Source organism: Lynx rufus, unplaced genomic scaffold, assembly GCF_022079265.1.
Source record: "Lynx rufus isolate CCGP_SWC_20201006 ecotype Redwood Valley unplaced genomic scaffold, mLynRuf1.p SCAF_6, whole genome shotgun sequence".
NCBI classification, from domain to species: Eukaryota; Metazoa; Chordata; class Mammalia; order Carnivora; family Felidae; genus Lynx; species Lynx rufus.
In genome coordinates, this window is record NW_025814878.1 from 92,832,690 (window position 1) to 92,858,522 (window position 25,833).

Sequence of the window (25,833 nt, forward strand, 5' to 3'; positions counted from 1 at the left end):
GTAAGTATTTTATTTTTTATTTTTTATTTATGGTTTTGGTGGGAAGGGAAGAATAACACAAAGGTGAACTGTCCTACTCATCAGAGAGTATATATGCTTTCCACTTGACTAATCATTGATTATATTAACTTTGATCATTTGGTTATGGTAGTGTTTGTCAGGTTTCTTCACTGTGAAGTTACTGCTTTTTTCCTTTTACATGCTTTACGGAATTGAGTTACTATGTCCAGTTCCTACTTATGATAGGACAGAGGGGCTGAGATTAAAATTTCAACTCACAGAGGGGAGAGTATGTACATATCTTTACATTTATTAGAGGAGAGTTCTGGTTGTAACAATATTGAGTTCTTCCAGTCCATGAACATGGTATATCATTCCACCTAGATGGTCTTTCTTTAATATATCTCAGAAATGTTTTGTAGTTTTCAGCATGCAGATCTTGTATGTGATTTTGTTAAATTCATATGCAAAAATTTTATTTTGTTAAATGCTCTTGTGAATAGATTTTTAAAAATTTTCTCTTGCTAACATGAAAATACGATGGTTGGTATGTTGATTATATACCCTTTTTAAGTTTGAGGAAGATTTTAATTACTAATTAAATTCTTTTACTAAATATTGGGATACTTAGTGTTTTTCTTCCTTCTTGGGTAAGTTTTGCTAATTTGTGTCTTTGAAGGAATTTGTTCATTTCATTTTCAATTTGTTGGCATATTTTATTTATAATATTGCATTATTCTTGTCTGTTTAATTAACTAATTTTATGAAGTTTGAAATTTTAATTCCAGTATAGTTAACATACAGTGTTACATTAGTTTCAGGTATACAAGATAGTGATTCAACACATCTATGCATTACTCAATGCTCATCATGAAAAGTATACTCTTTAATCCCCATTACCTGTTTCATCCAGTCCCACACCTACCTCCCCTAGGGTAATACATCAGTTCTCAAAAGTTACAAGTCTTGGGGTGCCTAAGTGGCTATGTCATTTGAATGTCCGACTCTTAATTTTGGCTCGGGTCATGATCCCAGGGTTGTGGGATCAACCCCTCTATCAGGCTCCGTGCTGAGCATGGAGCTTGCTTAAGATTCGCTCTCTTCTCTCTCTCTCTCTCTCTCTCTCTCTCTCTCTCTCTCTGCCTCCAAAATAAATAAATAAATAAGTAAGTAAGTAAGTACAAAACAAGCAAGCAATTTTTAATAAATAAATACTTTATTTTTAGAGAGAGAATAGGAGAGGGGCAGGGCGGGCTGGTAGGGAGAATCTTAACCAAGCTCCATGCTCAACTTGGAGCCCAACAGAGGGGTTGATCCCACAGCCCTGGAACAGTGGGATCGTGACCTGAGCCAAAATCAGGAGTTGGATGCTCCCCAGACACCCCACAAATCTTTAAAATAAAAGATTTTCCTCTGTTTGTTTCTCTTTTTCCTTTGCTCATTTGTTTCTTAAATTCCACATATGAGTGAAATGATATGGTATTTGATTTTCTCTGACATTTTGTTTAGCATTATACTCTCTGGCTTCACCCGTGTTGTTGCAAATGGCAGATTTCATTCTTTTTTGTGGCTGAATAATAGTCTGTTGTATGTATATGCCATCTCTTCTTTATCCATTCATCTATAGATGGACACTTGGTATGTTCAAAATTTGGCTATGGTAAATAATGCTGCAGTAAACCTAGGGGTGCATGTATACCTTTGAATTAGTGTTTTTGTACTTTTTAGGTAAATATCCTATTGCGTATTGCAATTATGTATCATAGGGTAGTTCCATTTTTAACTTTTTGATGAACCTCCTCACTGTTTTCCATAGTGGTGTTATCAGTTGACACTCCTACCAAAATTGCATGAGGGTTCCTTTTTCTTTAAATTTTTTTTTTTAATGTTTGTTTATTTTTTAAGGAAAGAAAGAGCATGAGTGGGGGAGGGGCAGAAAGAGGGGAGATATAGAATCTGAAGCAAGCTCCAGGCTCTGAGCTGTCAGCACAGAGCCTGATGTGGGGCTTGAACTCACGATACATGAGATCATGACCTGATCCAAAGTCACATGCCCAACCTACTGAGCCACCCTGGCACCCCAAGCGTTTCTTGTTATCTACATCCTCTCCAACACTCGTTTCTTTTATTTTCTATTTTAGCCTTTCTGATAGGTGTGAGGTAATATTTTATTGTAGTTTTGATTTGCGCTGAAGTCAGATGCTTAAACAACTGAGCCACCCAGGCGCCCTGAGAAGCTTTTTATTTTTATGTACTCCCAGTAGTTTATTTCTGCTTTTGTTTCCCTTGCCTCAGAGGACATATCTAGGAAAAAAGTAGCTATGGTTGATGTCAGAGAAATTACTGCCTCTGTTCTCTTTAAGGATATTTATAATTTCAGATCTAACTTTAGGTACTAAATCCATTTTGAATTTTTTTAAAGTTTATTTTTTTGAGAGAGAGGGAGAGTGAGTGCACCCGCATGTGTATGGGAGAAAGTGGGCGAGGGGAAGTGAGGTAGAGGGAGAGAGAGAGAATCTGAAGCAGGGTTCACACAGTCAGTTTAGAGCAATATGTGGGGCTTGAACCCATGAACTGTGAGATCATGACCAGAGCCAAAGTCAGACCCTTAACCAACTGAGTCATCCAGGCACTCCACCATTTTGATGTCATCTTTGTTTTTGGTGTAAGCCAGCAGTCCAGTTCCATTCTTTTACATGTTGCTGTCCAATTCTCTCAACATCAGTTGCTGAAGAGACTTTTTCCCATTGTGTATTCTTTGCTGTTTTGTCAAAAATCAATTGACCATGTAAATGTGGGCTTCTTTTTGGGTTTTCTGTTCCCTTGATCTTTGTGCCTATTTTGGTGTCATATTCTTGTCCTTTTATGTAGGATTTTTTAATGTGCTCTCATTCCTGATATTTTGTAATAACTTAACACAGTTACAGTTGAATTCATGCACCACAGGGGTTTTCTTCATTTTTTCCTTTGTCATCTTGGCCTGATGCTTTTTGTGTTGAATCGTTTCGTGATAACTTTCTCTTATTTCTTACATGGAAACTGGTTAAGTTGAGCACTGTATCTCTCATAGGGTCAATAATAGTAAACTTCATTCTCATAGGAAATGAGCCATTCCATCTAGATTTTTCAAAGGACTTGTATAAAATTGTGCAAATTCCTCTATAGTTTTTAAAAAGTTCTTGGTTTCAGTAATTTGTCTCTCTTTGTTACTTGTTTGAATATTTGTGCTTCCATTTTCTACTGTTTTTTTTTTGTTTTGTTGTTTTTTTGTTTTTGCTTGATTATATGAGATTGTGGTTTTTCTATTTGTGTTTTTTTTTCACAGAACCAACGTTGTAATTTAATTATTAACTTCACTGATTTTTCCATTTCTGGTTTTTGGTGTGTTTTTTGTTTTTGTTTTTTTGTTTTGTTTTTTGTTTTGTTATTACATTTATACTACTTCCTAACTTCTTTCTTTTTTCTTATATTTTTCTAGGTTTTACAATTGGGAATTGAATTCATTTATTTTCATTCTTTTCCTATTTTTTGCTTCCAGTATTTAAATTATACGTATTCTTTTTGATTATTACTTCAATTGTATTCCCTTGATATTAATGTGCAGTGTTTTCTCATTAATGCTACTTTTAGAGGGGCACCTGGGCGGGTCAGTCACTTAGGTCTTGATTTCAACTCAGGTCATAATCTCAGTGTCATCAGATCAAACCCCGTGTCAGGCTCTGTGCTGAGCATGGAGCCTCCTTGGGATTCTCTTCCTCTCTCTCTGCCCCTCCCCTGCTCTAATATTTATAAGCTATTTTCCACTCTTTGCCCACCTTTGTTTCAAATCTGCATTTAAATATATTCAGGGTTCATCCCCAGGTATATTTATCAGTTATAGTCATCATTGTGGTTTATAGAAGCTGCTTCTATAGTGTATTTCTTAGGAAATGCTTGTGAATACAGTGTTCTCTGAATTCTTATGTCTTAACATGTTTTCTATATTCTTGTTAGTTGAATGACAATTTAGCTGTCACTGTCTTGTCACTGACATTATAAGCTCTTGTCTCACTGTTTTTCTTTGAGTATCTTTGAGATGTTCCTCCACTGCTGTCATGTATGTTGCTGGTAGCAACCTAATTATATTTCTTTTGTAAGTGGCTTCAGGTTTTTTTTTTTGTATGGTAACCCAGAGGGTTAAAAAAAACCCAAAACAACAACAACAACAACAAAACACCTTTATGTGTAAAGTCTGATAGCATAGCTTGTCCCAGAATTAAGAATTTATTGCCCCAGAATCCTTATAATAAAGTAGATCCAGGACTTCTTTTAATTTTGGAGTATTCTCTTGGATTGTAGTTTTTTAAATTTTTTAAAATGTTTATTCATTTTTTCAGACAGAGAGAAAGAGATGCAACACAAGTGGGGGAGGGGCAGAGAGAGGGAGACACAGAATCTGAAGCAGGCTCCAGGCTCTGAGCTGTCAGCACAGAGCCCGATGTAGGGCTCAAACCCACAAACCACGAGATCATGACCTGAGCTGAAGTCGGATGCTTAACCGACTGAGCCACCCCAGCGTGCCTCTTGGATTATAGTTTTAAATAGAAGTTCTATTACATTATTTTGATTTATATCTTAAGGACTCTAATTTTGGATGTGTTGCGACTTCTTTGACTCTGTTCTCTCCTTCTGACCCTTATTATCTTTTTAAAAAACTCATTTTTATTGGGTACGTTTAGTTTTTTCCCCCCTCAGTACCTTTAAAAATATTAAATCTATTCTCCCTTGTTTTCAGGTAATTTAATCGTAATATCTGAGATTATTTTGTGTTGTCATTTTTTTCCTTACATCTGAAAATGCTTGTGTAACATGAATCCAGGTTATAGCATTTGTTGCAGTTTTTTTTTCTGCTTAATGTTTATTTTTGTATGAGGGAAATTGACTGAAATGTTTGGGTTCTTATTTTCTGTTTTTCATTTAGTAGTTTTGTTTGAATATTGTCTGCAGATTCTTCTCAATTTGAAATGTTTTATGTGTATTTGGACCTACAGTAATAGGGGTGTAAAAGTTTGAGCAGCTTACTAGGCTTCTTAATTCTAGAGCATCTCCTTTTTATGTATAGTGAAGTTAGCTTTTTATTTAATTATTCTTAATTATTAGAGTGGAGGACAGGGGCAGAGGGAGAGAGAGAATCTTTTTTAATGGTTGTTTATTTTGAGAGAGAGCGTGAGTGAGGGGCAGAGAGAGAGGGGAACAGAGGATCTGAAGCAGGCTTTGCACTGTCAGCAGCAAGCCTGATGTGGGGCTCGAACTCATAAACCATGACATCATGACCTGAGCCGAAGTTGGATGCTCAAGAGACTGAGCCATCTAGGTGCCCCTCGATGTTTATTTAATCAATGGAATTAATTATTGGGATAGGTTAAGTATGCCTTCGGTTGGGAAGGTGGAGAAATGAGAAGTATAATGTGTGCATTTAATTATAATGTAGCACATTTAAGAGTACATGTCCAGCAAGTAGTTAAATACTGATAACTGTCTCATTTGCAGAGGGGAAGGAATGGGAGAGTGAACGGAATTGGAAGGGACTATCTTAGGTTGTGGGAAAGAGACCCTTTCACTGTAAAAAAAAAAAAAAGAAGGAAGGAAAGAAGGAAGAAATGAAGGATGGAAGAAGGAGGGGGAGGAAGAAAAGAAGAAGAAGAAAAAAAGAATGGGTGGATGTAAATTCAGGACAGTTTGTTGGTTTGGTGGCAAGATGTCTAACTTCTCTTTCCTCTAAGGAAGTGTAAATTATCACCTGTTGAGAGGCAGGGAAAAGGGAATTTCTGTTGATTAAAGAACTTTTAGCTCTGTGGAGAATGTGGTACAGAAGAGATTAAGAAAATATAGAAGCTGCTTTGAAGTGTAGTTGAAGCTGGAAGTTATCATCTGGTCAACAGTGGTACTATATTTCCCCTCCCATTGCTATACTTAGAAGCCCAAGAGTGGGTCTGAGGAGGCTTTCTGTTTGATTAACTCAATATTGAGGTTTGCATAAGCAAGTGCTGTGCTTGAACAGTGAGGCAAAGGGATAAGAATCTCAGTTAGCAATTGAAATAGTGAAAAATGGCGTCGAAACTGGATCTGGAGAGAAGTGAACACAGGACAGGACACATGATAACAGACACAATTTATGGATACTTCCTACATGCCTAGCTCTTTTCCCAGCATTGTATATGCATTCTCCCATTAAACTCAAAAGTCATTGAACTACAAGTGGAAAAAAGAAATTATCCTCTTAGAGATGAGGCAACTAAAGAATGAGGAGATTAATAATGTGTCCTAGATCATGTAGCCATAATTTAATAACCACTGAAAATGTCTTTCACCAAATTGTTGAAAAATCATGTTATAGCCAAATAATCTTTCTCCAATATAGGAAATGATGATGGAACTATGACCTCTACTATTTTTGTGGTATTTTAGCTAGATTAAAATATTGACCATCTTTTTAAAAATACTCATGTTTTCTAAATGATAATACTAAGCCATAGCAGTACAAATATGAAAATACCATATTATTTGAAAAAAGTGAAGCCTAAAACAAATCATAAGGTAAAGGATTGTTGAAACCCCAACTTTTTGATGACAATAAAATAGCAAACTTTCATGAATCTTCCCTTCTGTGTCTTGAGATGTGCAAGGTACTTTCACAAAGCCTCTTAATTTGTTTTCTTAATAAAAGAATCTTGGGAGTTGGGAGTATTAATGCCACTTAGCCATTATGGTCAGATTAATACAGATTAATTAATTTATCCACAAGTGTGGTCATTTACATGGCAGGGCTAGAATTCCAAGCCTAGTTTGTGTGATTCCCCTCTATGCATGATGGGTCCCAAACTTCTTGTCTATTTATTTGGTAACCTGGGAGAAGCTTCCCTAGTCTTATATTTTCAGTATATCCTTTGGTATGGTAGAGATTTGTTTACAAACTAAGAATAAACCATTAATTCAGATCAAAGTCAAAGTATTTAGTAACAAAGTAAGGAACTTCCTCAAAATTAAATTATATTTTAGTGGTCACACACCTGATTTTGAGGGTTGCTATGACCACAAACTAAATTATTCTCCATTATTTTAATTTTTTTTGTGTGGGTAAGTACCAGTGACCACAGCATGAAAGGAAATACACAACAATGCAAGTTTTACGTATCTGTTTTTGGTTAAATTTCCTTCTTAAAAATAGCTGCTTTTTGTGGAATAAATCGTCGTTGACATTAGCTGTAGAAATTGGATTCAGGGATAATGTTTAGCATAGCATCTTTTCAGTTATTTTATATCAACTAAGAAGCTAATAATAGAATGCAAAATGATAGATTAGAGCTAGGGGCATTTGCTTTCCACCAGCTAAACAAATTAGCATGTGTCAGGTTCTCCAGGTCATGAAAGCAATCAGATGATCAGGTTACGTCACAATACTGCACTTCACAGGTTAGTTGTGTACTGCATTTAATTATTTTATGGAGAATGGCTCCAAAGAAATCATCCTTCATCTCCCAATGAAACATTATTCAGAGAATCAAGAGCATACTTCTAAGTAAAGATTATTTGTCATTGTCTTATGATAACCAAACTCCGTAATTTCACAACAGCGAGTGCTGTAGTGCTGTGCATAAATGTTTCTCCCCATTTCCTTTATCCTCTTGGAACCAAGTATTTAAGAATAAATAGCCAAGTCCTCCTTCCTTCATATGCTCTTTAGTTGTTTCTAAAGAAGGGGACATAAAGCTTTACATGTAGTCATGCATTTCATTCAGCACAATTCTAAATATTGTAGGTGATAAAACACTCATGTAGGTATGTTCCTTGCCTTCAAAGAATGTACAACTCAGGAAAACAACACTTCCATAAACAAGATACCTGTTGAACAGCATAGCCATCATAAAACTCAGTGCCAAGTGTAAAACTGTACAGTGTCATTATAGTTCACACAGAGAGGTGTTGGTAAGCGAAACCAAGGATGTATAAGTCTCTTGAGATGTGGGCTAGAGCAGTGGTCCCAGTGGCCACCGTCCAGCACTTTCTGGGAACTTGTTGGAAATGCCAATTCCTGACATCTACCCCACACCTATTGGATCAGAAACTCTGGGGTGAAGTCCACAATTTTCAGTCTAACAAATTCTCCAGGAGATTCTGTTGCAGCTAGTATGAAAATCACCGCTGTAGATAATAAAATAGTGATATTTTATTACTATTTATTATCTAGTGATAGATAATAAAATAGTGATATTTTGTTCATATGATGATGTATCATTATGTTTAAGAAGTAGGAATAGAAAGAAAATAAATCCTCAAATAATTTGGGGACTTAATTATTGATAATCCTTGATGATGATTAGTAAGCTTTTAAAAAACCCTCTGCTAATTAGAATAAAAAAATAAGATGAAGTCTTCAGAGTAGTAAAAGGAGACAGTTTTTTTTGTCAGCTCAAGTAGTCATGTAATTCCAGATTACTTGTTTCTCCTATTTGACAACTGCCCTCCTCCCTTTATATACAGAAGATCTGAACTACAGATTTGCTTAGCAAGTCACATATGACAGTACCTGGAGGTATGGGAAGGTAAGTGGCCTAATGATTTAAAGATACACCATGTCCCTCACATCATCAGAGTCAGCTGGGTGTGTTAAAACCGACTGCTGGGCTCCACCATCCAGAGCTGCTGATTTGTTAGGTCTGAAATGTTGTGTTTTGAAGTTCCCACATGAAGTGAGGCTGAGCTGGCTGATGTGGGGGAATGAATCGTCCTGTTAATGTTGAGTTTAGATGTAGTCATTGTAGGATTTCTCTGTTTTATTAAGTCCTGACAAATCCCTTTTCTTTAATTCTTCAGACTTGGTAACCTATAGCTTTTAAACTTAGTGGATCCTACATATATCCTTGTTTCTCTGATATTTTCATTAGCTTTTCTGTAGAACCATCAGGCCAGCAGCACTCCCCCTCCCAATGTGGTTAATTTACAGGAAACATCATTCTTTGCTCCCTCTGTCATCACTTGTCAGCTGGTGTTTGTAAATAAAATTGGAACAGATGAAATATTTGGCTTTCGCTGGTATTTCACTGGGCCTATGAAATGCAAGAATTCATAAAAGTGGGAGAACACTGGTTACATAAAGTGAGACGGTTGAGTTTTTTTTCTAAGTGCTGATTATGTTAGCCAGGTTCTTCCTTTTGTGGTTCATTTTTTACAGTTTTGGGAAATTCATTAGAATCTGAAACTCTGGAAAACAATGTTGGCATATGCATCGGTACGTGTATTCTGAGACTCTTTACCCTTAGATCTGTTTCCACTCAGGCATTTGAAGCATTTACAAGAAAAATGCTTTTGTTTTACTTTCTTGCTCTCATGTAGAATGAAATGTTTTTTTCTGGTATGAAGGAAAGTGTGGCATAATTGCAGAGAACTTTGCTTGTTATGATGCAACATTTGGCTGAACAGAAAACAAAATATGGCTCCTAATGACTGTTAGGTTTCAGAAAGCCTAAATGTTTGAGGGTGTGTCTGTCTGTGTCTGTGTGTGTATTTTAGGAGGCTTCTCCCCCACTACCCCTTATTTGTGTCTTGGCAGTTTAATAGCTGTATTGATCTGTAAATGTTACATATTTTATGAATAAATTCAGCCAATATTTATAAGCAGAGTGTCAGATACTTTTCTATACACTGGCATTTTGGGAAAAAGTTTGAGGATGCTAAAAGGTGGATGTAAAATAAGATGCTTAAATAATTTGAACATAGTAATTTAAAGGCATAAAACTGAAAACTAGGATAGTTTTTATAGCTACCTAAAAATAAGCATTTTAAACATATAAAATGTTTATTTTAAATAAGTAGATACTATGGGGCACCTGGGTGGCTCAGTTGGTTAAGTGTCTGACTTCAGCCCAGGTCATGATCTCATAGTTTGTGGGTTTGAGCCCCGCGTCTGGCTCTGTGCTGACAGCTCAGAGCCTGGAGCCTGCTTCAGATTCTGTGTCTCCCTCTGTCTCTGCCCGTCTGCCACTCATGCTCTGTGTCTCTCAAAGATAAATAAACATTAAACAAGTTTTTTTTTTTTAAATAGGTAGATACTAAATGAAAGTGCCAAATAATTTCAAGTAATAGCCTATAAATCCATTTAATGAAAGCTTTATTTGTTTTTAAAATGCAACTGTTGCTTGCAAGGTCAAATTAGAATGATCAATTCTTATAGATCCAAAAGAATGTTCCAATTCATTGGGTCCAGTACAACAGAATGATCATTTTTAAAGTAAGAAGGAAGATAAAAATATGAAAAGATTCATTTCACCCTCTTGGTCTTTTTCTAGATTGTCTATATTTTGGTAATTTGTTCTTCTATTGAAATCCTATCATTGTTTTGCCAAATTACAACAAAAGTCTCCTTGGAATTTCTATTGAAATTGTACTAAATTTTGATTAATTTGGAGACATCTGACATCCTTATGCTATGAAGACTTTATAGCTTCAAAACTATGAAAGAGATTTTCTATCCATAAGGAGGATATGTATCTCCTTTTATTTAGGCTTTTTACCTAATTTGTTAATGGAGATCTATAATTATACATAAAAAATCTTGTATTCTTGTTAGAATTTTTCTTAGTCAAAGTTTTGTTTGCTATTTTATTTATTTAACTTATTTTTTAATTGAAGTACAGCTGACACACAGTGTTATAGACAGTTTCAGGTATACAACATAATGATTCAACAATTCTGTATATTATGCTGTACTCACTGTAAGTACAGTTGCTGTCTGTCACCATGCAGCGTTATTAATAATCTGGAAGTAATTTTTATGTTTGTATCTAACGTGCTTTAATACTCACTTATATGTATTTGTTTTATAAGCATGCCTGCAAATAGAATTCTCTATTTTCTTTTTTTATCTTTAAAAGGGAGAAGTGGGACCTCCGGGTGCTCCAGGTCAGGATGGATCACGGGGAGAGCCTGTGAGTATCTTCTTAATTGTGTTCCAAAAGATGAGGTTCGTTTCCTGTCGTGAAATCCTCTAAGTGCTCCTGTCAGATGCCCTGTTCTTGTTCAGTAACTTTCAGTCTGAGATGTCGTAACGTCTCTTTATGGAACACTGTAAAAGAGTGAACTATTTAGTCCTTTTTGCAAAACAGGAAGAATGTTGCCAGCAGACAGTTCCCGTTCAGTATGAATTATGATCACAAGGACTCGCGCCTGTGCAAACTAATGGCTAATACGAACAACAGGGTCTGTTGCTGACCCTTTAGTCAGTGTCACCTTGTCACTGGTTCGCTGTTTTGTAGTCTGCTTTCTGGGATCATGCGTTCAATAAGAATTAGGGTAAGAGGGGCGCCTGGGTGGCTCAGTCGGTTGGGCGTCCAACTTCAGCTCAGGTCACGATCTCACGGTTTGTGAGTTCGAGCCCCGCATCCGGCTCTGGGCTGATGGCTCAGAGCCTGGAGCCTGCTTCCGATTCTGTGTCTCCCTCTCTCTCTGCCCCTCCTCCATTCATGCTCTGTCTCTCTCTGTCTCAAAAATAAATAGACATTAAAAAAAATAAAAAAAAAAAAGAATTGGGGTAAGAAACATGATGGAGAACGTACCGATTCTGAATCCTCAATATATGTGTCGTTAGCAAGTGCGCCAGGGGACTCGATTTCACTTACAGTCTCCCCCGCCTTTTATTCCTACAACTCCTGGCCGACATTGGCCAACATTTAAAGATCAGCAGGTCTCATTTTATTCGTCAAAGTTACTTATTGTTAGGGAATTTGCAGTTTGTTTTGGGGATAACTAGATTAAGAAATTTAAAAAATCGCCAAGATATATTGCAGTTTATCACAGCATGTTCACGTGAGCCCTCAGAGTCTAAATACTGGACAGAAGAGGGAGAGAGGAATCATTAAAGTCTCTTACATGGACAGACTGAACTCCTCTTAGGATGCTGCAATCAGATATTGATTAACTTCTCATCTTGTGTATTATAATGTATTAGCGCAAGTTCTCTACACAGCTACTGCCTTCAAGGAATTTATAATCTAGTAAAAAAAAAATGCAAATCCTTGCCAACCTGCAGCAATTTTTAGTAAATGCCAAGTAGGGATTTAACGTGGAATCTGAAGGCCAGGGTTTAAAGATAGTTTCTGCCACACTCCAGCTGTGCAAGCTTGGCTAAATCAGTTTGCCTCTTTGAAAACTTTTCTCCTTATCTGTGAAGTGTGCATACTTAACCATACCTACTTTGCTGTGTTGTTGGGAGGCTTACATAGGAAACATGAAAAAAAATGTGAGAACATTGCACAAATGCATGGAGTTATCTCAAGTGCAGAAGCAGTATGGAAAGGGAATCTTGTATCATGAGAAATATTTACCAAGGATTTGGGGCTAGATTTTATCTTGAAAGGGTGACTGGGAAAGAAAGGAAGACAAGAGGGAGAAAGAATATTAGTAAAGGCACACAGGCTGGGATGGTTTAAGTGTGTGCCCAAGAAATGATGAAATGATTTTTTTTTTTTTTTTTTACTGTTTATTGAGAGAAAAGAAGAGAGAGAAAGAGAATCCCCAGCAGGCTCCACAATGTTAGCGCAGAGCCTGATGCAGGGCTCAATCTCAGGAACCATGAGATAGTGACCTGAGTGGAAACCAAGAGTGGATGCTTAACCGACTGAGCCACCCAATGCCCCATGATGAATTGATCTTAATGAGGTCCTGAGGCTGCACTGATAGGTCCTTACTGGGCGGTAGGAAGTGAAGTTGGGAAGTTGGATAGAATCATAATATGGAGATCCTCAACTCCAATTTGGGAGAGAAGTAATTCGGGAAGTAAACTTTTTTCACTTGCCATGGAAGTGACATGAGAAAACAAGAGTAATGTGATATAAAATAGTGCTTTAGAGGCAACTATGAGCTCCTGATAGATTCAGGATGGATTGAAAAGAGAAGAGACTGGAATCAAGACGTCAATTTGCTAACTATTTTGACAGACTGGGCATGGGCAAAATAAGGCCTCAGGGTGTGAATTGGAATGGAATGTGAGCACCGGATGTCTGACTCATAATTTTTATTATTAAGGAAGAATTCTAGGACTTGGTAACTGGATATGAGAGTGGGTATGTTTATTCTTATTTCAAACAATATAAAGTGTGTGTGTGTGTATGTATGCACGTGTGTGAGCACATGTGCATGCATGTACATGAACACGGGCAGGCCAAGGGAAGACAGACAGGTGAGAGAGAGAAAGTTCAAATGGAAGAGGAGAAGGAAATAAGAGACAACTGAAATGAAAAACAGGTTATAATTGGAGTCGAGTGTGTTTTAAGTCTTTGAGTCAGTTATTTGGAATTGTGACTCTTCCCACAGAAACAATGTTAGAAAGGGTAGACTGACCAAGTGTAAATGTGAGCAATTGTGCAGTGTGAGCAGCATATATTTACTTTAAAAATAATACTGTTGGGATCCTGTTAATTAAACCAGATAGGATAAATAGGAAATTAGGGGCCCTCAGGGGCTCTTTTCCTCTCCCAAGGATGCCTGTTCCTTACAGCAGCCAGAAGCAGATGCCCATCTGTGTTTTCTTGTGCCCTGCCTGCTCCCACTTTGTTCAAGATTTACCTTCATCTAGAACTTTTGCACTAGGATAAAATTCCATCCCATGCAACGTGGCCCTTCGGATTTAAACCTTTTCTTTCTTTGCTCCCTTCCTGTTTTCACTGTGTTCCCAGAATGTATATGGCATTGGTTTTAGTGAGAGAAACACCGGGACTGCCCATGGAGCCGTACAGACTCGCAGGGGAGGTAGACAGTAAAGGGATAAAGAAACAAAAGCTAATTACAAAGTTCCAAGGCAATCAAGGTGCTGGGGCAGGGAATCATGGTAGTGGGACGGTGGAAGTATCTGGAATGTAATCTCTTCTAAACCAGCGACATAGAAGACTGGGAGTTACCAAGTGTAACTCTTTGGACTCTCTCCAGTTCTGTCCCACCAGATCAGGGAAGGCAAGAACGGTCCCTACCCCTCCTCTCCCTCTCTTTCTCTTTCCTGCATACCTCTGGAGAAGAAGCCAGGATTCCCAGGCCAGAAGACATATTCTCGTAGGAAAGCAATTAATAGATTAAGCATCTAAAATTGGCCCACGTTATCTGGATAGAATTCTTGTGATGTGTATTATTTTACAATAAAGAATGTAATTACAAATTATTCCCTTCCTTTGGCCATTAATGAAAACGTGGTTGTTAGAAGTAACATCCTGGGAAGATTGATCTTTACCGTTTGTGGAAAAGCTTTGAAAACAGGAGAAAATGAAAGTTTTTATATTTGGTAATGCAAACAAATGAATATTCTTCCATTGCATGTGGATGTGGGTTGTAAGTATTTATGATGAATGATTTAGCCCCGCTAAAAAGGACATGTTCACTTTGTTTTATAATGTGACAGCCAATTAATGGAGCTTAAATTGGAAGGGCAGAAGCTCTTAGAAAAATGCTTTAAAGCTAATTAAACACAGCTTGTAGCAGCCAGATCATGGTTCATCCCTGTAAGCAGATTGATAAATATGAACCCTAAATCCTGGAATTCAAATTGAGGACAAAGGCTATATTTCATTGGGAAAAGATTATATTGTCTAAAGTATAATTACATTCAAATGCCCATACTTTGAATTTTAAAGTCTAGTATAGGCCAATTCTAATGGCGATTTAGTCCAGTCCCAAAGGTGATTTACTTTCTAAGTGCCAAATTATACGTACTTAACTTCAACCCAGGTGACCAGATACTCAGTTCTAACACTTGGTGGACATATTATAATTGGTTTCAACCACGGAATGCTCCGTTTAAGGATTATAGTCTGATCATTCATTGTGCCAGACATTATACTATTCCAGGAGAACGTGAAGATTAATTTGTGAGGGCCCTGCCCTCAAACAGTCACATGAGCCAGTAGATAGTTTAGTAGAAATGTTAAGGAGGTAGGCACATGGGGTCTTGCAAAGTTGAAGAAGATGTGTGTAACACTACATGAGTTTGAGATCATCACTTGGCCCAATTCATTCTTCTTTTCTTTTTAATAATAGCATTATTGAGATATAATTCACATACTGTACAATTCACTTGTTTAAAGCACATAGAGATACATTCCTAAACAAGCTAGTCTCATGGCCAAATCCTGGAAGATAAATAGGAGTTGTCTTGTTGTTTGGCCTGGCAAGGCAGGAACCTGTAGCATATTCCACAGTGTCAAAGCAAAAGAAATCATGATACTTTACGAAAAGCTGACACTAGTTCAGGCTGCTTAGGATACATGAAAAGGATGGGATAGAAATAGAAGATGAGGTTGTGGAGGTGGGTAGCAGCCAAATCCAAAAGGGCCCCAAATGTCTCTGCTGTTCGCCCTTAAATCTGACAGCAGTGGGACCTTTTCAAAGGTTTTGAGTAGGCAAGTGAGTTGATCAGAGTTAGAAAGTTTAAAAATTTTTTAATGTTTATTTTTGAGAAAGAGAGAGAGTGTGAGTGAGAGAGAGGTAGACACAGAATCTGAAGCAGGCTCCAGGCTCTGAGCTGTCAGCACAGAGCCCTTTGCAGGGCTTGAACTCGCGAACTGTGAGATCACAACCTGAGCCAAAGTCAGACGCTGAACCAGCTGAGCCAGCCAGGTGCCCCAAATTCAGAAAGTTTTAGAGAGGCGATTCTGACAGCAGAAAAGAGAATAGATAAAGGTGAGCTGAGGTAGAGGACAGAGCCTTGCAGCTGTCTAGCTGGGCTGTGCCCCAGTACAACTAGGGCATGAACATTGAGAGTGGGAGGGAGTGGGGTGGGACTGGTTTGAAATGAACTGAAAGGTGGACCAGCAGGGTTCGAGGATCAATTGCATGTGTTACTTAATGATGAAAAAGGATGACTCTCAAAGTTCTGCATGGATGATAGCACAGGGAGACCAAGCAATAAATAGGAAAGAGAGCAGGGAGAGTAGTTTGTACTGGGGGAGATGATCGTACGATATTTTCACATGGGACTTGCTAGATAATAACAAAGACATTTACATAGGTGTCCTGTGCTTTGGGTAATGAGAAAAGAATAGACATGTACAAATGGAGGCTAATACAATTCCAATAAGAGATAGTGGGTCAGATTCAAGGAAATTATAGGCGGATTTTGTGAATAACTAGGGTGTACTAGGTTGAAAATGCCCCCCCCCAAGATAATCAGACCCTCTAATGCCTGAAACCGGTAAATGTTATCTTAATTGAATGAAGGGCCTTTGCAGATGTGATTAAACTAGGATATGGTGATGGAGAAACAATCCTGGATTGTCTGAGGGGTAGCTGATACAAGTTCAAAGGTGCTGAGAGCAGAATTAAAGTCAGAGGCAGAGGTGAGAACGTGGTGGCTGAGGTGGGAGTGATACAGCTACAAGTCAAGGAATGCTGACAGCTACCAGAAGTTGGAAGAGATGAAGAATGGATTCTCCCCTAGAGCTTCTGGGGGGAATACAACCCTGTTAAGCTCTGGACTTCAGACTTCTGGCCTCCAGAAGTGTGAGAGAATAAAATTCTTTTGTTTCAAATGACCAAGTTTGTGGTGACTTTTTTTTATAGCAGCCACAGGGAGGTAGTACACGGGGGCTTGTTATCAAATCATTTGTGGAATGGACCCGTGTCAAAAGGCATGTGAGCACATACTGATACCTATCACACACTTAGTAGTAGCACATGTATCGATTAAAACCGTTTGGGATTAAAGCACATAGGTAAACAAGTTTCAGTGACAGTTTGGTTAAAAGCAAGGCTCCCCAGCCACAGGTATCTTCTGATTTAGAAATTTTGCTAAACTGTCAAGTGTTTTTAAAACCTTAATGCATCAACTTCTCATTTTTCTATTTTTTGTGTCATTCGATTTGGTAACTTTTGGCCCATAGGTCTTGCACGGTTGGAACAGTGTAAATGTCTGATACTTAATGTGTTATATATATAAACTGTAAAATGTATATGGATTTAAACATAGTTTAAAAAAATTGATACTATATGAATGTGTATGTATAAAAAATAATCTGCACGGTAAACATACAGTTTAATCCTGTTTTGGTTACTTGGCTTATTTTTTCCCCAGGTTGGTTTTTGATGTCTGTTATGTTCCATTTATTTATCTGTATTTTATTTTCTCCCCTGAGCATGCCATTGTTTTTGTAATACATTATAAAAAAAATTGAGGTCTGGATTGTGAGTGGCTTACAGTGTTTCCTTTCTGTTCTGTTTTTAAATATGTTAAGCTTGTCAGATGACATTTTCATTTTTGTGCCAAGGAATAGAGAACAATCAGATTGCTTCAAGGAATCCTCATGTGTTTTCACAAATCACTCCGATTTTATCTTGGGCAGTTAAGTGGATGGGATGACAGGGCACCGACACACCAAATTCAATTAGTTGAAAAACAAAAACTGGAAACATCCATATTTGACCGAATGAACTTTTAGGGCAAATCATCATGTTGACCAGCTACTTTCCCATGGCCCATTGTTGCTGGCCAAATTATCTGTGGTGTCAACATTTCCACTGCTTCTTTGTCAGAGCTGTTCTTGTCCTGCTGCTCCATCCTGATGACATGCTGTATTTAGGGTAACATTTTTCCTCAGACGGTCTGAGGCGTTTGCTCGCTACTTCTCTCCTGATCAGCCAGCCCCTTGTGGCTCATGGCGAAGATGTGTAAGCAGGGCCTGGACTCCACTCTTTGAGCCAAGATCCCTGGAGCTCCATGAGGATGAGAGAAAGGATGGCACTTTTTCTGGAGCTATGGAGGTGAGCACACGTTTCTAAAATAAGGATGTGTTAAGCCTTTTTTATTCTGGAAATGTTCGCTGTATCATTTTTCTAGGAATGAAGATGTGGTGTTCCCTGTACTATATATTCGAGGACATTGGCTCATAGAGGTTTCTGTTTCCTTTCCTCATGTCTTTAGAAAATTTATAAACCCCTATGTTGTGCTTGTGTGTATGGTGTAATGTTAGCTGCTGAACTGGTCCAAGTCATCATGTACTTAAGAGACGAGTAGGTGTTTTGTTTAATTGCCTTTTCTCTGGTGTGGTGATTTGACTTGTCATTTTTCTGCTTATAAGCCAAAGACGTCCATAAACTTCTTGGGAGAAAGTTAATGTCAAAAGGCTATGGTGGTTTCCCATGTGGAATAATTCACTTTATTATATTAGCAATGTGGAGGTATCCTTATTTACCTACTTGACTGTATTTTTTAATTTATATTGAGAAGGAAGAAATTATTAGGAAGAGAAAAACCCAAGTTTTGTTTTTGTTCCTATTTGATTGGCATTTGAGTAACAAGCTTTTTAAAATATTCTGTAGAGATTTGTAACATCTTTTTCCCACTCTTCTTTCAGGCACCAGGAAGGACACATCCTTGTTATGTGTTGAGTGAAACAAGCTTAACCCGATGTTTCCTGAGAATTTCACATGGCATTTCTTAGTATCAAGGCAGCTGGCATTTAACAACTTAGAATATTCGAAAAATTGAATTGTATTTATTATTGTAATAATCCCCTGCTGATTCCAGGGTGGGTTATATTTTAAAACCTGATTGAGAGTAAACCCTTAGAATGAATTTTGAAGTTGGTTTTATCTAAATTAAATAATGTATAAGTCTGATTTATCTGCAGGAGTGATTGACTTTGTTTGGTGATATCTGCAATTGTTTGGTTTCCCAAAATAAGGCCTTTGGCTTTGTAGTGACTATGAAAATATTGTATCTGTTTCTTTAAACATAAAAAACAAATGGCCCATTATCTGTATAAATTAGTTAACAAAATCCCACTAGATTTAACAAAGGATTCACTTAATTCTTTCCATTATAAATGATTCCACTGGCAGAGTAAACCAGACCACTATCAAACAACTTTAAATTTTTTTTTTTTTCAACGTTTATTTATTTTTGGGACAGAGAGAGACAGCATGAACGGGGGAGGGTCAGAGAGAGAGGGAGACACAGAATCGGAAACAGGCTCCAGGCTCTGAGCCATCAGCCCAGAGCCTGACGCGGGGCTCGAACTCACGGACCGCGAGATCGTGACCTGGCTGAAGTCGGACGCTTAACCGACTGCGCCATCCAGGCGCCCCTCAAACAACTTTAATAAAGTGACTTTATGGATTTTAAATTTGGGGGCTCTGTGTTTATGGTACTGATCATTTTTCTGTTGTTCTGAAGAAATCTTTTAAATATGTTCATTGTAAAATTATTGATCAGCATTAAAATGGATTTATTTCAGTTTTTCTCTTGTTTATTTGTTTCCTTATAATTCAAAAAGGCTTTATCGATTTCTGAAATGACAAGAGCGTTGAATGTAATTGAACCTAGGAAATGACGTGTGATTAGTTCTTAGAATGGTTAACATATAATATGGGTAAATAGAATCTTCATGTTGCTTACATAGGCTCACTTCTCACTGACATGGGGATTGATTACATCCACCTCTGGAGAATGGGTGACAGGAAGCTTACATCACCATATGTACAGGATATTTAGGTTTCAAAGCTTTCAAGACTTTGACTTTAAAATTATGTTCTTTAGTCATACAGGGGCTGGGGTTGTTTTGTATACTTTTAATCTTGTTATAAGGTATCATACGATACTTTTGAATTAGTCCAAATACATTCTCCATTTTCAAAGCATGAAACTACAGAATTAACAGTGTTGTTTAAGTCAAGGCATATTTATTTTAATACTGGATTCATGATCCATATTAGTGGCTATTTTAAAAGCAGACGAAATGAGAATGTTTTCCATTCGTTCTATTTTCACAAGTGTGGAAACTAATACATTGTTGATGTGATGTGGAGTGCACACTTTGGTAACTAGATTATTTCATTCTAAACAGCTCTTGTTTTTATATTTTAGGAAATATTTTCAAAATGCTTGAGTGTGGTTACCACATTGAGCACTAGACAAATGTTTGATGTCCCTGAGAACATCAGAAAATCATTTATATTTTCAGTATGTTAGGGTGTGTAAAATACATATGGGGAATATCTGAGAAAGAACACTTAAAAATACTTGTTTATACCAATGTGCATTTTTATTTTTGATGATGAGGTAAGCTCCTAATAAGTAATTGATTGCCAATAGTTCTAGGTACTTAGATGGTTTATAAAAATGATTTCTATAATTTTGAATACTGAGGTGTTCTATTGTTTGAAATGTATGCTTAGTTAAGTCATAACTGCTTTGCTGTTTTAATTTTGGTTCCTTAAAAATGTGTGGCTTTGAAATGCTTTTGGCATAGATAGATAATTCAGGGGTTGTAGGGGAAAAACCCAAGGTATGTTTTAACAAAAGAGTGTGTGAATCATCAGTAGACTAGTATTTATGAATATATTCTAGAAGTCATGTACTACCCTAATGGTTCAATCCAATGTAAATTATCAAATAATATTGGAATATTAATTTCTTTTAATAGTTTTATTAGAACATAGGGACTAGGATTTTTCAGTGAAGATCTCTTGCGGGTGAAGTATAAAGACTGATTTGATAAACTAATACTAAAATCAGGGCTAAAGAGTTTTATGATCTATCAGTTTTAAAAACAATGAATAATTTCTTTGTTGTGATAGAATTTTCTTTCTGCTGGCTACATAAAAAGAGTGCACTTAACTGATGGATTTAGGTGGAATATGGAGAACTTCTGAACAATGGATTTTAAGAATAAAATGACTAATCACACACCATTAGAGAACTTTAGAATTGTTGCAGATTCTTTTTTTTTTAATTTTTAGTGTTTATTTTTGAGAGAGAGAGAGAGAGAGAGAGACAGAGCACAAGTGGGGGAGGGGCAGAGAGAGAGAGAATAAGAGAGAATCTTAAGCAGGCTTCAGGCTCTGAGCTGTCAGCACAGAACCTGATGGTGGGGCTCAAACTCATGAGCCGTGATATCATGACCTGAGCCAGAGTCAGACACTTAACCAACTGAGCCACCTAGTTGCCCTGAATTGTTGCATATTCTTATTGAGATGTGGAGTCAGGTGTTAATATTTGCTAGCAATCACAGAATGTACAATACTGTATCCGGTGGCTTTAGATGGAACAATTGTTCTCCAGTTAGGAGAAATAGAAAATTTACTCAATAAACATATTGTACAAAGGTTTATATGAAAAGCCTGTGGTAGGTTAAGACTCTTAAATGCCATTAAAGGCAAATGAAGTTAATCATGAAAGGCTGAGTATTAAGAATTTTGATGAAGGGTTAAAAATTGGTGGGGAAATGATCTATAGTTGTTTTTGACCAGAGAGACATAACATGGATTATAAGAAAATTTAATTGGTAGATAATCATAAATAAAAAACTCTTTGATGACTATTCTAGCTTAACACCCCAATGCAAATAACGTTCAAGAGTCTTTTTTTTTTTCAGTACACGTAGAGCAGTGTTTCTCCAGCTCTGATCCAGAGTACCTTAACCAGAATCTCCAGAGATGGTTATTAAAATTCCATTTCTTGGCCCATTCCAGTCCTAATGTATCAGAATTAGGAACTGAAACCAAGGAAACTGCATTTTTAATGGCTATCTTATGTGTGTCTGAGAAAAAAAAAACAAACAAAAAAAACTAGTGATATTAAAGACTATGATACAGGTTAATCAAAATAGAGAAATATGAAGGTAGTAGAAAGACAAAGTTACCTATTCCAGGAGAAAAATTAATTTTAGTGACATTAGTAAATGAAAATGAAATTATTATCTTATTATCTACCTCATTATTTTTTTTTTAATTTTTTTTTCAATGTTTATTTATTTTTGGGATAGAGAGAGACAGAGCATGAACGGGGGAGGGGCAGAGAGAGGGAGACACAGAATCGGAAACAGGCTCCAGGCTCTGAGCCATCAGTCCAGAGCCTGACGCGGGGCTCGAACTCACGGACCGCGAGATCGTGACCTGGCTGAAGTCGGACGCTTAACCGACTGCGCCACCCAGGCGCCCCTACCTCATTATTTTTTAAGGTTATATGTGCTTTAATATCTTTCTCTGACTAAATAAATTTCAATATTGCCATGAATAATAATATGAAATTATATTTCCAAATGGATTCAGTATTCTTGGTGTATTTAAAATCATTTATAACTTTTTGACAAAACTTCAGAAGCAAATCTGTCTTGGAAAATAGAGATAAATCTACATGCAACTGAATAAGACTAAAGTTATTTATATGAAGATAGATAAATCCTCACAAAGATAGGAATTTGGTCACTTAAATTTATTTTGTTGTAACTTGAATGAAACTTTTGGGTTATTAGTTATCCTAGATATTTGCTTTGAAGATGTTTATAGTCTTAAAAAAAACAATTTTTAGACCTGATGTGTTACCATTTTTATTTAGAAAAGTTCTGTTACTTCTGTTACAGAGAAATGGAAGAAATGGTGAGGAAGAAATGCCAAATTCCTGTATCTTTTTCAAGGAAATTGCTTCTTAAACACAGTATTTATTATTCTTCCCTAGATGAGAAGACTGAGGCCTTTGTCTAACAGTATGTCTTTAGCAACGTGTGAAAAGTTATCTGTGCGAATAACCTACCAAGGTGTGAAAACTAAGCTATCATGTTACCCTCTCAGGTCACAGCAGTGAGTCAATCTCTGAGGTTGCACTGTACTTCTTGTTATTTTAGTTTTTTTTTTTAATTATTTATATTGAGAGGGAGAGAGAGTACATGGGGTAGGGGTAGAGAGAGAGAGGAGAAAGAACCTCAAGAAGGCTCCATGCTGTCAAGACAGAGCCCAATGTGGGGCTGGGTCCTAAGCTGAAATCAAGAGTCAGATACCCAAATGACTCAACCACCCAGGCACCCCTATGGGTGTGTGTGTGTGTGTGTGTGTGTGTGTGTGTTTAGCCCAATAGCCACAACCATTAGAATCTTTACTTTTTTATTTTGAAAAATAAATATTTAGCAGTCGTTTATTGAACGACTTAAATGTGAGGGGAAATATATTTTTTTTCTGAGAAAGTTTTGAAATGTAAAACTGTGGGCAAACTTTTATTACTTATTGTACATTTAAAAAAATGTTACAGAGTATGAGCAGGAGGAGGGGCAGAGAGAGGAGAGCGAGAATCCCAAGCAGGCTCTGAGCTGTCTGTGCAGAGCCCAATGTGGGGCTCAATCTCACTAACCATGAGATCATGACCTGAGCTGAAATCAAGAGTTGGATGCTTAACTGACTGAGCCACCTAGATGCCTCTATTTATTGTACATTTAATTTTATTTATATTTATGTATTATTCATTTTTATATACTTTAACTTCTCTGAAATAGGCAAAAAAATATAGAAGTTGTGTTGTAAATTTTAAAATCTGCCTTCATTTACCCAAATCCCATCCCCATGCCCAGAGATAACGATCGTTATTCATTTATTAAGATTCTTTCCAAACTTGTGTATACAAATGCATAAACAGAACACATACACATTTTTAAGATAAAAAGTCATGTCTGTTGAAATTTTATTTAACTTCACAGTATTATAAATGTTTTGCCATATCTGGGTATTAGAGAATATAAAGTCTATCTTGTTTATAGCATGGATGATGTATTTCATCTAACTTCTCCTATTGATGTTATATATATTCCCATATACTAGGCAATATTTTGGGGAAGGATGCATTCCTGTAAGTGGAATCCCTACTTCTAAATATAGCTTATGCCTTTATTACTGATTTTAAGCAGAAATGTCTAGTGTTTCACCAAGTATGATGTTTGCAATCGGTTTCCAATGGATTGAGATTTAGGTTTACCAAGTTCTAGTCTTAGGTTCTTAAGAATTTTTAGTAATGCATGATAAATTGTGTAAAATTCACTTTCAGTACTTTTTAGATGATTTTTGTATTGTTCTTCCTTTAAACTATTAATAACTTACGTGAATGTATCATATGGGTATAGTTCTTAATGTTGAACATTCATTCCATCCTGAAACAAGCCCTGTTAATTCTCTGCTTTTCTAATGCGCTGCTATATTTGATTTACTAACATTATAGTAAATCCATTTGCATTTGTATTAAATTAGATGAGCTTGGAGGTTTCTTTTTTAGGTATTATTCTTGACTGGATTTGTTATTAGGGTATGGTGGCCTCATAATTTGAACTTCAATGATCTCCATCTTCAGTACCCTGGAGACATTTAAATAAATTAGAAACTATCTGGTCCTTGGATTTTAGGTAATATTTCTGTGGTAGGCAAAATAATGACTCTCTTCCTCCCCCTGAGAGATATCTGCATCCTAGTTTCCAGGACATTTACCTCACATTGTAAAGGGACTTTGCAGTTGTGATTTAAGTTCATTGACCTTGAGATGGAGATATTATCCTGGATTATCTGAGTAGGCTCAGTCTAATCCCAAATAATTAGAAGTGGAAGAAGATGGTTGAGAAACGGGTCAAAAAGATTCAACTCCAGAAGGACTTGACCAGCCAGTTGCTGCTGTTGAAGATGGAGGAAGGGGACCATGATCCAAGGATTGTGGTAACTTCTAGAAGCTGGGAATGGTCTTTAGTTTATAGTTAGCAAGAAAACAGAACAATTTGTTTGTTTCCCCCATCCCCCTGAACTACAGGGAATTGAATTGTGCCAGTAACCTGAATGAGCAGGAAATGATTTTTTTTACTACTGATTACAGAAAGGAGTGCAGCCTTGACAAATCCTTGAATTTAGCCCAGTGAGACCCGTGCATTACTTATGGCCTACAGAACCTTAAGAGAATATGTTGATGTTCTTTTAAGCCACTAAATGTGTGTAATTTGTCATGAGTCAATAGAAAACATAATTTCCTTTAAGTTTTTTCCTTTTAGTGAATGCTTTTTAGTGTACTATCTCCTTTTTCAATAGGAAAATAGGGACATACATTTTATAAGCAGAGCAAAATTCACAGTGGGCTGAGTTGCACAATAAATATGATTTGGTGTAACAATATATGCATGTTTAAAAAATAGGTTATAAGTAAAAGATACATGGACAACTAATTAGATGTAATTTTCATATAATTGGTTTTTATTTTATTAAGGTTAAAAATTCATTTGTTTTCATCATCAAACTAGTTTCACCTTTGATGTTAAAATTTTTTTTGGTGACTTCTATCATATGAAAAATTTTAAAGAGTAATTCAGTTTCTCTAAAAAGTGTATAAATTCTAAGCAACTGAGTTGACTGTAAAGGTCTTTGAAAAATTCATTTTTTTTTTCCTTACTGAGAAATTCATCACACTTTCAGTTGTACGGTGAAGCTCCATGTACCAAAAAATATGGTCTATATTTTTTAGGTTCTCAGAGGATCATAAATTCTAAAGCAGAAAAAAGTTTTGAAACTACTTTCAAATGGAATTGAATGTGTCTATATGTATACATTCATTTTAACTCACTAATATATTTCACGTGCATGATATCACTTGCTAATAATGTAAAGGGACAGGTTATTTTTCTGGATTCCTGGGTTCAGGGTGGTTATGTAACTTTCCCATGATGTGGGTAGTGCAGAGACCATCCCTGAGTCTCTGAAACCTGTCCGCCTTCTCTTCTGAGTTTTTAGGTATGTTAATTTGTTAAACATTTGTCTCTTTTTTGTGTTGTCCCTCAAAATGATACTTGCACAATAACAAAGTTGTTTAGAATATCTTTTTGGCCTTTAAAAAATGTAGAGGGGTGCCCAGATGGCTCAGTCAGTTGAGCGTCCATCGGCTCAGGTCATGATCTCCCGGTAATGGGATCGAGCCCTAAGTTAGGCTCTATACTCAGCATGGAACCTGCTTAGGATTCTTTCCTCTCTTCCTCTTCTCATTCTCTGCTTGCTTGAGTGTGCGAGCGCTCTCTCTCTCTCTCTCTC

At 36.8% G+C, this 25,833-nt stretch overlaps 1 protein-coding gene across 1 annotated transcript in view; it reads left to right on the forward strand.

The window, feature by feature from the left end:
* COL21A1 (collagen type XXI alpha 1 chain) overlaps positions 1–25,833 on the forward strand; it is a 174,616-nt gene that overhangs the window by 122,670 nt on the left and 26,113 nt on the right. The window contains exon 17 of the mRNA XM_047102772.1: positions 10,911–10,964. Coding sequence (XP_046958728.1) covers positions 10,911–10,964 — 54 coding nt within the window. The remainder of the gene's footprint in view (positions 1–10,910; positions 10,965–25,833) is intronic.